The following is a 12,980-nucleotide window of genomic DNA, read 5'->3' as shown; positions in this document are numbered from 1 at the left end:
CAGTCTCCACATTCTTCTCAGATACCGTGTTTGGCCTCTGACCAAACTGTGCCCATGAGGAAGAAACAGTCTGGCTTCGAATCCAGACTGCTGACCCCTGGCTTCCCCTCGGGGAGGGTGCTGCCCTGACAGCTTACTGATGGCTTAGGAGTAAGAAGGACGTAGTCCATCCTGGATGCAGGCGGCCACATGAACAACATAGTTCCTCTCCTAGGACCATCTCCACCTGCTCTCGTGGGCGCCCCCTTGGGGCAGGACAAGGTAGGACTCTGACACATGAATAGTTCTTGGAAGTGAGAGGCAGATGCAAAGGGAGATGTCCTCAATCTTATTTTCTGTAGCTCTCTGGCTTAAAATGAGGCCCACTTTAATGGAAAACAAAACAAGCAGACAGGTGGATGACATCCTTTGTATGTTTACTATGGTACAGCAAGATCTTCCAAACCAGAGCCGATGTCCTCTGCTGCAAGCAGAAGGCCCTGGGTACACCCCTTTCAAGTGGTCCAAAGGACATCCCCAAACATGACATTTAAGACAATTCTTCATTTCTCTGACAATGACTTCTCGAAGTACACACAGAATAAATAAATAGAAAATATATCTTTGTTCATGGTGACGCCTACAAGAAATGTTTACAGACAGAACACACTATACATCTAATTCCCGAAAAAGGACCAGCTATTTCGGCAACAGGAAAAAGACAAGCATTTCAGAGGAGTGTGTTTTTTGTTTTTTTGTTTTTTAAAGGCCTAACTCATTTTGAGGCTTACAAACAGAAAGAACAACAAGAACAGTTTTCTAAGCAGTAAGAAAATTTGTGCTACCAAGAACATGCCCAGACACGGGCTCTTGGTGAATGGTTTAGGAAGGAAAGTTTTATGCACAGATCCTGCACTGTTAGACATATATACAACTCTGAGGATTTTCAAATAGATATTTTTTTTTTCCATGAACTGAACCAAAGACAGTCAACATTCCTGGCCATCTGAAGTGATCACATCCTAAGTGGTTCACAGTATGAGACCCTTGCATTAAGAGTTTAGGAAAACTCAACGGAACTATAGACAAGAAGAACATGAGGTCATTGAACTCTCCTCCCCATGGCCTCTGATCTGCCTGGAAGAGGTCCTTCCTGGGACCTGGGCCTTTGAAGCTGCCAAGTCTTAAGCAGCAGAGTCCCACTGTCACCTGCTAGCAGCGAAAGACTTGTTTAGTGGGGAAGACCTCTTTGGCAACTGGCTCAACCTGGGGAGTGGACTCTTGGGCCGAGTCTCATTGGGTGCAGCTGGGCAGATGGAGCCAAGGAAGGAAAGAATTTGTGGTTGGGGCAGGAAAGGGGACGAGACCCAGAGCGACCCTGGTGTCTCACGAGGGATTATAAGCCACAGATAAGAGTTTTCTTTCTCTGGAAGCTCTCCTGGCTCTCTCCAAGGTGGGCAAGGGAGAGAGCAGGTTATTAGGCAGTGGCTGAGAGGGCCTGGGGTGGACCCAAAGCTCTTCAGACCCCGGAGCCACCTAGCTGGCTCACCGAAAACGTGTCTGCTGGGCGCGCCTGCAGACCTGCAGAAGCAGGTAGCACCAGTGCAGTCACCGCAGCTGCTGGGCGCTGCTCGGGAGGGCAGGTAGTTTGAGCCAAGCGGAGGCTGCAGGACCTCCACAGCCCAGAGGAGGGCGCCCTTGTGCGAGCGGAGGACCAGGAGAGAAACAGTCATCGGCCAACTCTCTTTCTATTCTGATCTTTTTTCCCTTCAAGGGGACTTGCCCCCGTTTCGCGAAGCCACGCAGGCCGGCTGTTGAGGCAGCGTGGTGTGGCAGTAAGTGCGGGGAGTGGGGCTCCCGTCCTGACCCTGCCCTGGCCGTGTGGTTCTTCCCCAGCTTGGGGTCTCATGTGTCCCATCCATACAACGAAGGCTTTGGACTAGGTGTTTCCTAAGGTCCTTTCCAGCTCTGAAACCCCAGGCTCACTGAGGTGTGAGCGTGTCCGTGTGGGGCTCCGCGAGGGCTCTCAGGGCCCCCGATGCAGGAGCTCCCCTTTCTCGACTTGACTCCGCCCTCTCTTGGAGTGGTTGGTGGGCCGGCTGACCCAGCGCTCTGGCCATAATGAGCTCAGCCCATCACCCCCTCTGATGCCCGCTTCTCTATTACGGGTGGCCAGCAAGTCGAGGGCAAAGGGCGACCTTGAAGTCACCCATCTTCGGCAGATGTGGGCAGGAACCACTCCAGAGGCTGCCTCATCTCTGCCCACCCAAATGCCCCTGCCCTTCGTTCCTGCAGGAAGCTTCCTGACCACCTGAGGGCGTAAGCTCTTTCCCTCCGGGAACTGGCGCTGGCATCCTCTTTACCTCTCTTGGCTTTCTCCGCCTGGCATCAGAGGTCCACACACCCGACCACCTGTTCCACCAGACTGCGAGCCCCTTGCCTTAGGGAGTGCTTCTCCCCGCTCCGTCCTGTACGCCCGGAGCACCCAGCATCATGGATGTTGGCTGAAAGGGACGTTCTCACCTACTGCTGGGTTCCGGGCACAATGTGAAAAGCCACAGCATCGCAGTTCTGGCATCTCAGAACTGAAAGGACCTTTAAAAGTCACCTAGTCCAACTCCCAACCTGGGTGCCATAGTCTTCTGAAAGGTTGAACCCCCCCGAGGCAGGCTCGCCCTTTTCCGAGGGTAGCCGGTTCCATCTTGGTGAACGGAAGACGGAATCCCGGTCTACACTCCAGCTCCGAATCCCGCGGAGGTCGGTTCTTGCTCACAGTTATGAAGATTTCCTTAGGACCAGGGCTCTTCCTCCTACACCGACCACCCTAACGTGCGTGCTGGAGAGCATGGGGATCTGTGGACGACCCAGCACCCCGTCCAGGCTGCCTCCCAGCTGGGTCAGAGCTCCCGCCAAAGTGGACTTTTGCTGCCAGCGCAGCGCAGGTCTCCTCGTACGGTCCTCACACCCCCACCCCCCACCCCACCGCAGAGGCACAGATAGGAGAGAAGCACCCAACAGGCTGCAGGAAAGAGAAGGTTTCCAGCATCAGCCAACACTGCCCCTGGGGCTGCAGGTAGACACTTGAGTGGGGGCAGGTGGCAGCACCGGGGGTCTCTGATACCCCCCCTTGGCGCATCAGGGCTGACACGTGGCCTTCCCCGGCAGCTGCTGGACACAGGCTGGGGGACGAGCCCGGCTGCCCCAGGCGGCTGCCGGGAGTCCACCGTCAGAGTCCACTGTGGGGCGGCGCTGAGATGGCAGCGGTCCTCACAGCTTCTTCTTCCTCACCACGGGGACGGGCACAACTTGGAAGATTTTGGCATGGTGGTCCTCGGTGTCCAGAGTCACCCAGGTGGGCCGGAAGCTGCCTTTGAAGCCAACGAATGCCATTTTCTCTGAAAAGCAGTGATGTCACATGAGCAGAAACTTCACGAGAGCATGGCTATGTGCCACCACCTTCCAGGGTTCCCCATCGCCATTCCCCTGCCCCCACCAGGCACCCCCTCCTCTAGCCACACTGGACTGTCCCCCTCCGGGAAGAGCTTTGTGGCCGGTTACTGGTGGTACCCGGCATTGGTTTGTACGGGGCACACAGGGTCTCACCTGAGCCTCCCAGCCACCTGTGCAGAGTGCTGGCTCTGGTTCCCACAGGAGACCTCCCAGGAACCCCAGCCACCTTTGAGCTGACCCTACAATTAGCAGCGAGTCTCTGAAGCCCAGTGTCCCTATCTGTCAAATAATGGCATTCATCTACGAGATTTCTGCCCCAGCTCCAACATTCTGTGGCTTTAGAAGGGACTTCTGAGAAGTGGAGGAATTTGCCCAAGGGCACCGAGTAGATGGTGCAGCCCAGACCAGAACTCTAGACTCCCGAGCCCCACGCAGGGCCCTCTGTCTCACAGCTCAGAGCTCGACCCCGTCCGAGGGACTTGGGGATCCATGTCTACACTCAGGAACGGCCCGGCCTGGCAGGCAGCACACACCCATCACCACTGGGAAAGTGTCCCTTGACTTATGTCACCTTTATGTTCATCAACTTTTGGCAACAGGGTCTGAATTTAAAGGACAGAGGCCCCCAAATGCTTTCAGGACCAGGCTGGAGAAGATGCTTCTATTTCCCTTGTGTTCTCTTTTGGATTGTTTGAAGGACTTTCACTGTTCCTGATTTTTCTCTGAGAGCTGCCTGGGATAAGCGTCCCATATGATAGATAGGCTGCTAGCTTTGATGTGTTTTGCAGTCAGGATGGCATGGCCACTAAGGATGGCTGGCTTTGGATTAGAAAAAATAAGGATCCAAATTCTAACCTTAAATTACTTAACTAATTCTGTTTCTTCACCTTAAGTGGAAATAACAGTACCTGTCACACAGGTTATTAATGAATAACTGAGATCGTTATTGGATGTTCAGCAAGGTGCAAGGCTGAGCATTACATGGTAACTACAATGGACATTATCATTATTATCTGGAGGGTTGCTCGGCCTCCCCTCTCGACCTCCCCCAGGACTCTCCCATCACACAGTCTGTAATGACGATAATGAAATGCTGACATTTCTGTCCTGGCTGGCTTCTTCCCTAAGGGGTCTGTGCCAGGCTTTATGGCAGAAGAGCTGTGTGACCTTGGACACGCCACATAGATTCTCATATGAGAGACTTGCCAACTGCAAAGGGCTGTACAAATGCTGGCCATCAGCTGGAAAGCTGCAGAAGACGTAGGGCCCCTGGCCGACTGGAGTAGCAGGAACTGGGTAGGAGGGTCAAACCGAGCCACTTTTCTGCTGATACTTTTGCAGAAACAAAGGGCCACCTGCTGAGTCGTTAGGTGAGCAACTCGAGCAGTTTCCTTCCGGTGCCCGGTCACAAGTTGGAATGCTGTTGCTGCGGGGCTGGGATGGTGACGAGGTGGCCTCTTGCCCACACACACCTGCAGACCACTAGTTGTGTTGCGGATTCTGAGACCCCACCCAGGTTTGGGGGGAAAGTGGTCTGGTCTCAGCAGCGGGTAAGAGCAGCCTGCGTACCGGGCATCTGGATTCACGGTCAGGGTAAGGCCCCGTCCACACCCCTTACCTTTCAGTTTGAGGCCCTTGTCTGCCCCGAGCTTTTCCAGCACTCGAGTCCACGGGCCTCTGGAGATGTATCTTCCCTTCGATGCCATGAGAACTATGGAGCTGAGCAAGAAGGGATGGATGAGAGGACTTGACGACAAGCTGGAGTCGGGGGTTCCCTGGGAGGGATGCTGGATTGTGCCTGGTGGGACTTGAGCTAGCAGTGCCCAGAGGCCCGCCAGGGACTGGGGAAGGGCAGCCTCTCCCGCGTGCCGAGCTGACCGGCTCTTTCCACGGGATGACCCACATCCTGCGCACCCTCCCACACATCTGGCTGCAGTTGGTGCCCGTGGCCTTCTCTGCGCCTGCTCTCAGCTCACTGCTGCTCCCTGTCTGTCCCCACAGGGGACACAGCAGGTACGCAGAGCACACCATCTGGGGGCCAGCGCCTATGCCGGGGCCGGGCGCACAAACGACTGCAGCGCGCATCTCTTAACTTAAATACGCGAACCCTGTTTGAGCAGGACTGGACGGAGACATGGTGCTGGAAGACGCCAGAGCGCGGAGTCAGCCGGTGCTCAGCGGAGGGTTAACCCCTTAGGGTCACATCCTCCCCCTCCGCTCAGGCAGGACGGTGTAACTGTTCCATTTTACAAAGGGGGTGATGGAGGCAAATAGTTACCGAGTATCTGAGAGGACCTGCCAAAGGGGAAGCCTTGCCTGGGCGGAGGCAGAGGCCTGGAGCAATGGGCGTGCCCAGCCTGAAGGTCCTGACTTGCAAAAGCCCAGCTTGGGAGCAGAGAGTCTCTATTCCCCTGCCCTGGTTGCATTCAGGCCAAAGTGCTGGGAAAACAGCCGTCGTCGTGGGGGCAGACTCAGCCTGCTGGACCAGACGGCGGGAAGTGCACACCTCCCCCAGGAATAGAAACAGGGGCAGAGGCCCGACTGGGGTTTCTAGTTTGCAGCTCAGAGGAATCCTGTAACCACAGACCACAGTCCAGACATGGAAAAACTGTATAGGATTCTGGAAGCCGTTGTTACCCCCATTTGTGTCCCATTGGGAGCGGAAGGCAAGCTCTTAAAATGCAAAGAGCTTGTGTGCAGGAGGGGCAGAGGGGAAGGGAGCTGGGACTGCATCTGGCTCTTCAGGAAAGCAGAGGGATTGATTGGTGGCTGTTAGGAGATCGGGAGCATCGCAAACACATCCTCAGCTTTGGATTCGGGCTCTGTTCCCGTTCAGAAGAAAAGCTAACATCCCTTTGGCTCAATTAAGCCTTCTTGCTGGGCTGGACTCAGACAAAGGTCATGCCCTCCAGACGGGGCTCCCAGAAGCGGGACAGGGAGACAGAGCTTCTCGTGCGCCCAGCCTCCTGACAGCACCCAGAAGCTGCCTGCACACTTCAGGTGTCCCTCTCTGTCTCATATGGGCATCTCATGCCCTCCAAGCCCCTGACCTGTCAGCACGGAGGTCCCCACGGGGTGGCTGGGCAGAGACAGCCCCTGAGAGCATCCCTGAAGGTTCGGGTGTGAGCAGCGGCTTCCTTCTTTCCCTGGGACCTGGGGCAAGGCTGGCCCTGTGGAGCGGGTGGGAAGCGGGGGCGGCCTGGCTTGGGCCTGCGGTGACAGTGGGGCAGGACCTGCCTTGCCCCATCCCCTGCCGCTTTCCCGGAGGTCAGAGCGGGGTCTGGTGGTACCCAATTCCTGTCTGGGTACCCAGTGCCAACCCAGGGCACGGCTCACACCAGGTACTTGGCAAGGTGCACCAGGGCTGCAGCACGGGCTGAAAGCAGCCCTGCATGGGGTAGCCCCACGCCTCTCACTCCTGGTTCTAAACAGAGCAGCTCCACATTTCAGTTTCTTATTCCAGGCTTCTGCATCCTGTTTCATTTCCAGAAAAAGTCCTTTGGCCCCAAAAGGCATGAAAACTAAAAATCTCTAGATGATCACGTATTTCCCCAAATTGGCAAATCTGGTCCTTCTGTATGAATCTGCATGTGAAAATGTCATGCTAAAGAAGCTTGTGATGGGGGAAGAGAGTGGAGACCAAAGGCGGTTAAGCGAAACCCCATTCTTTGGAATCTCACATAGCGTCTAGTTCAAGTCATGCCCATCATGCGGCATCTCGGAAGTACATTTGTTTTCGTCAATAAATATTTACCAAGCACCTCCTATATGACAGGTACCACGTTAAGCACTTAGACTGTCTGCTGTGCCAGGTTGTGGCTTTGGAGTGAATTCTCCACCCATTATACTAGGAATGTAAATATGAGTTAGATATGGTCCCCACATCAAGAAGTCCATACCCTAGATGGGGGAGTAGATATGTCCACTGGTCCTACGGGGTGCGGGGGGTAGGTAGAGCTTTTTGGTTGGATTGGAAGAGACCTCACCAAAGAGGTGATATGTGAGTTAGATTTGGAAGGTGGAGGGGGAATTACCAAAGATTTCTAGGAAGGGGACAGGAGATACATGTATTTAAGAAGCTCAACCCCCCCAGTATGGTGGGTGGATTCGAGAGGGGGAGGCTGGACAAGGGAGCCTGCTGGGTGACTGCCGACAGTGTGAGTGGCAGACAGGGAGGCCCCAGACAGAGCAGCGATGCAGAGGATGCCGCAGGATAACTAGCAGGAGAGCAACGATGCAGGTAGAGTTGACAGGATGTGGTTATAGAGCGTGGTGGTGGCGCAACAGAAGAAAGACAAGAGCCCAGCATGATGCCCAGACTCGAGGGTTTTTCCCACCGAAACGTGGAAAAGAGGAGTGACTGGTTTGGGGGATTAAAAAAAAAAAAAAAAAAAAGAAATGATGAGAATTCAGTTCCATAGGAGACATCCAGGTGGCATGGTCCAGGTAGCAGTTGGATTAAAAGTATCTGGTGTTTCAGAGGGAGATCTGGGCTGGAGATTCGCAAAAGCCACCAGCATTTGGATCATACTGAAAGTGTGGGAGGGGATGACCTCATGCCGCGAGAGTGGGTCGTGATGGGGGCATAGGGCCAGGGCAGGCTTCCCATTTGTAGCTGGGTAGACCATCCACCTCAGCCTGACCTACATTCACCGCGGCCCTGGCTCCAAAGGCAGAGGCACCAGGCAGGGAAGCTTCCCAGCCAGCACCCATGATGTGTGGGCAGACCGTGGACACTCCTCAAGCCTTCTCAGACCGGACTGTGCTGAAGGTCTCAGGGACAGGGAGGGGGACTCGGGCAGGGGTCTGCGGCGCCATCGGCCAGTTCCCGAAGCAGAGGTGCACACTCACTTGTCGGGGATGGCCAGCACGTAATTGAAGAGCTGCCACGGGATGCCCTGCAGGATGGCGGTCCTGAAGCTGGCTTGGCTCAACACGTGCCCTTGTCTCCCATCAATTACCACCACCTGGATGCCATCCTCCGAGCTCGGGTACTTCTTCCCATCCACCTGCAGACAACAAGCAGCACACAGTGTGATGCAGGGGTTCCCAAAGGCAGCAGAGCCCCGAGGTTCTCCTGCCCCGGGGGGTTCCCACGCAGACTCTGAAGACAGAGGTCGCCGGTGCGGCTCTTCAAAGCATAAAACTCACTTCAGTCAGTTCCTTGCAAACCTCTGTAGTGGGCTGAGTGATGGCCTCCCCCAAAGATACATCTACTGCAACCTGTGAAAGTGACCTTATTTGGAACTAGGGCCTTTGCAGAGGTAATTAAGTTAAGGATCTTGAGATGAGGTCATCCTGGATTTCAGATGGGCCCTAAATCCAGTGGCAGATGTCCTTATAAGGACTAGGCAGAGGGAGGTGTAAGACTCAGACACATGGGGGAGAGACCATGTGAGACAGAGGCAGAGGTTGGAGGGACGCAGCTACAGCCAAGGAACATCCAGGGCTGCCGGCAGCACCAGAGGCTAGGAGAGGCCTGGAACGGACCCTCCCTCAGAGCCTCCAGGGGGAACCAACCCCGCCAGCGCCTGACTTGGGACTTCTGGCTTGTGAACTGTGAGAGGATAAGTTTCTGTTGTTTTAAGCCACCGGGTTTGCGGTCATTTGTGACAAGAGCCCTAGGAAACTAACACCACGTCTCAGTGAGCAAAGCCCCTCTGGGCGGGGGTGAGGGTTGCTTACTTCGATGTAGGCAAAGTCGTTCAGAAGGTGGAAGAAGCGCTGCTTGGCACTTTCCATCTTCACCTCCACGAAGTGGTCCTTGGTCTTCTGGAAAATAAACAAAACCCAGTGCGGTTGTCAGGTTTGTGGAGTCAAGTGCACGGCCCGGTGGGTGGTCAGCCCCCTCACCGCCCCGTACCCCCGGTCACGGGAAACGGTCTGAGGAGCGCAGCAGATGCCTGGAGGGGACCCTGGTGGGGTCTGGGCCCCCTCGGAAGGCCCGGGCTCGCTGTCGGCCACTCACCAGCTGAGAACCAAAGAGCTTCTTGGGCATCGGCACGTCCACGACGGCCTTCTCCGCGAACTTGGGGTAGGCTGTGGCCGCGCAGTTGCTGACGCCGGCGTTCTTTGGGATCAGAGCTTTAATCTTTATTCTCTCGCAGCCTTTCACGGAGCAGAAGGCGAACTTCTCTCTCTCGTTCTGAGCTTTCAGCTTCAGGAAAAGCAGCCTGTGCACAGGAGCAGAGCGGGGTGGTTCCCTCCGGCGTCCACAGCCTCCTCTTCCTCCCCCTCCTCCCTCACCCCTCCTCTCCCAAAGAACTCCTCACCCAGAACTACGTGCCGGCCACAGTGGTCAGAGCCGGTGGGCCCTACAAAATGGGTCTGTGTCTACCACAAGGTTTTTTATGTTTTGTTTTTAATTTTATTTATTTTTGGCTGCGTTGGGTCTTCATTGCTGCGCGTGGGCTTTCTCTAGTTGCGGTGAGCGGGGGCTACTCTTTGTTGCGGTGCGTGGGCTTCTCATTGCGGTGGCTTCTCTTGTTGCAGAGCACGAGCTCTAGGTGCGTGGGCTTCAGTAGTCGTGGCATGCGGGCTCAGTAGTTGTGGTTCGCGGGCTTTAGGGCCCAGGCTCAGTAGTTGTGGTGCACGGGCTCAGTAGTTGTGGCTCATGGGCTTAGTTACTCTGCGGCCTGTGGGATCTTCCCAGACCAGGGCCCGAACCCATGTCCCCTGCATTGGCAGGTGGATTCTTAACCACTACGCTACCAGGGAAGTCCTACCACAAGGTTTTATGTGGTTGGAGAAATTAAAAACAAATGCATTGAAGAAAAAGCTAACACTGACACTTTTCATTTTCTGAGCACATACTCTATGCCACGCTCTGCACATGCCGTAAACTGACATATTATCTCATTTAATCCTCAGACGGTCCAGTCCAGCAGGCACTGTTATCATCCCAATTTCTCAGATCCCAACGGCTCAGAGAAGTGAAGTAACTTGCCAGGACCACACAGCACGAAGGGGACAGAGCTGGGATTTTCCATCCCAACCCTGTGCCTGGTGAGGAAAATGCTCACCAAGGGAACGTGTGTGAATGTGAGGAGAAAGAGGGAAGCAGAACTGGGCGGGCCATCTGGTCCCTAGGGCTTGGCTGTTTTCAGCACAGGAGCCCAGGAAGCCCAGCTGGGATGACTTCCTGAAGATGCCTTGCTTCCCTCTCAGGAACACCTCCACTTTGTTTGAGTTCACTTGAGTGGCTTTACATTTCTTGACATCAAGCAACCCCTGAATAGAATAGAGTTCATATGGAAGAACTGCTGGGGGAATCTATGCTCCGGCTGAGAACAGAGCTTCTTCCTCAGCATTCCATGCTCTGCATGGGGCGGGGGAAGCTTTGAGCTGCTTAGGAGGAAGGCAGTTCAGTGCTGCCTGTCATCATTTCTCCACCAGAGGCTCCCACACAAGGTCAGAAACCACCCCAGGGGACAAGGTCATGAGCAAAATCCCAGAAAGAGACCCAGAGACTCTGTTCCTAGGGCTTCTGCACAAGACTATCAGTATTCAGGTTTCCCCGCTGCCATGGTATATCAAATTATCCAAACTGGAGGGCCCTAGAAGACCATCTAGCTTCCACTCCTTATTTTCCAGACAGCAGCTGCCCTCTCTAACCCTCACCTTCGACATGCATGTGTCCTAGTCAGCTGGAGTGGGAGGCCCTGGCATCAGTAAGCCTGGGCTCAAATCCTGGCTGTTACCAGGTGGTATTTCAGAGCAGCCCTACTGATGGCCGTGCACCTGAATACTACACTTATGTATAGTTTAGCAGTACCTCGCTTAGGTGGCATCTGGCAAACTCCAGGACACAGATGAAATCACCTGAGTGGTTTTTTTTTAACCTCGAAGGATTTACAGAGGTGATTCAGGGTGTGAAATATATTTCACATTTCGGGACCCCTTCACTTGTAGCCTACTTACTTTTTATTTTACCCCCAATTATAACAAGCTGGTTATCAAGTGTCCTAGGCCATAGCAGAATAGAAGGTAGCCATTGAAAGCAGGTGCTCTGAACGTGAGTAAGAAAGAGCAACACATTTATAAGGCAGAAAGATCATGAAAACAGCCCTAAGAATTCAAAAAGCCCAAGAGTTTGGGCTTTTGCACAGGCAACAGACATCCTGTAACCCATCTCATAGTCCCTAAGGCTATCATTGAATTAAAGCACAGCATAATAATCAATAGGTATGATGACTAACTAAGCTACCAACAAAAAGGTTGAATTAAGCAGCAAAATCTGCTTAAAAGGGAAAAATCGCAAATTTGTAAATGTGTTGATCAAAAAGGTTCAACTTGTTTAGTGGCCGTTTCCGTTTGAAAAATTCACACCTTTGCAACATCCCAATACTCACGATCCTATCGATAAAAGAAGAAATTATGCACAGGTGGTGCTATGAAGACTTTTACCTTATTACCATTTCTAAAATCATAATGTTGATCGTTTCCGCTGTTGTATGAAGGACATTTAATTCCCCCTCTGGTTTTCACATGGAAGGGTTTTTCTAAACACCCCTGGACCCGGCCCATCCCCTCACTGGCGTCTTCCCGGGGGAAGTGGAGTGACTCGGGTGGTTGCTGGATGGGGGTACATAGGTCAGCCCACAGAGAGGCGGACTCTGGTCTGCTCCCCCTGCACCCTAAGTTTTGGGAGTTGGGCTCTGAGTGGGGAGCCCCCCAGTTGCTCAGGGCTGCCTGGGACTGGGTAGGTGCACCCGGGGACAGCATTGGGAAGATCTGTTCCCCAGCAGCTCCATCATCAGTAGGACAGACAGTTCCTTCTTCACCTGCTGTCGTGCTCCACCACTGGCTTAGAACTGATGTGGGAAGAGGGGTGCTACTTGCTGCTTCCCCTAACCCCAACATTTTTACTTACGCTTCTGACTTTCAAATTTGAATTTTCCTTTAATCAAACCGATAAAGGCCTACCTTTATAGATATTTCTAAGCATCTTCTATCTATCTCATTATCTTTGATTTCACTACAAGAATGGAAAAAATGACCATAAAACAATCCTTTACCCTTAGTCCCCGGAGGGCTGGCTAACAACAGCTTCACTGCTTTGGAGACGTGCTGGCATTCTGCAGATGTTAGAATACTCTCTTTTTAGGGGAGGCGACCAAATAGCTCACTGTCTCTGGGAACAGTACTCTGTCCCCATTAGATCCCTGCTGAACAGAACCTAGTGCAGTTCAGCAAAAGGGGGAGGATTTTGGTTACAGATAGGTGTGAGCTCAGAACTAGCCATGCCAAGTTTGTGCGGTGTCCCCGGAGCAAGTCATTCCTATTTATCCTGTGCCTTCTTTGATCATCTCTAATTTTTTTTTTTTTTTTTTGGCCGCACTGCGCGGCACACAGGACCTTAGTTCCCCAACCAGGGCTCAAACCTGTGCCCCCTGCAGTGGAAGCGGGGAGTCTCAACCACTGGACCGCCGGGGAAGTCCCTGCCCATCTCTAAATTAGGGATAATATCATCTGCTCCGCTGAGTTGTATGGAATTGAGGTCCTGTACCACATTTTCTCAGTTCTAACTAAGATTCATTGCTTTCACTTTT

At 53.5% G+C, this 12,980-nt stretch overlaps 1 protein-coding gene across 2 annotated transcripts in view; it reads right to left on the bottom strand.

Annotated features, from left to right (window-relative positions):
* Positions 1 to 409: 409 nt before the first annotated feature.
* The window catches only part of LOC118890060 (cell migration inducing hyaluronidase 1), a 160,114-nt gene continuing 147,543 nt past the window's right edge, over positions 410 to 12,980 (bottom strand). For both annotated transcript variants that reach the window (XM_036842340.1, XM_036842341.1), the window contains 5 exons: positions 9,398 to 9,602; positions 9,115 to 9,201; positions 8,281 to 8,438; positions 5,048 to 5,148; positions 410 to 3,374 (listed from right to left, as the gene is read on the bottom strand). In XM_036842340.1, coding sequence (XP_036698235.1) covers positions 3,247 to 3,374; positions 5,048 to 5,148; positions 8,281 to 8,438; positions 9,115 to 9,201; positions 9,398 to 9,602 — 679 coding nt within the window. In that variant the 3' untranslated portion in view covers positions 410 to 3,246. The remainder of the gene's footprint in view (positions 3,375 to 5,047; positions 5,149 to 8,280; positions 8,439 to 9,114; positions 9,202 to 9,397; positions 9,603 to 12,980) is intronic.

This window comes from Balaenoptera musculus, chromosome 2 (assembly GCF_009873245.2).
Source record: "Balaenoptera musculus isolate JJ_BM4_2016_0621 chromosome 2, mBalMus1.pri.v3, whole genome shotgun sequence".
NCBI classification, from domain to species: domain Eukaryota; kingdom Metazoa; phylum Chordata; class Mammalia; order Artiodactyla; family Balaenopteridae; genus Balaenoptera; species Balaenoptera musculus.
This window is presented reverse-complemented; position numbering and strand designations above follow the sequence as displayed.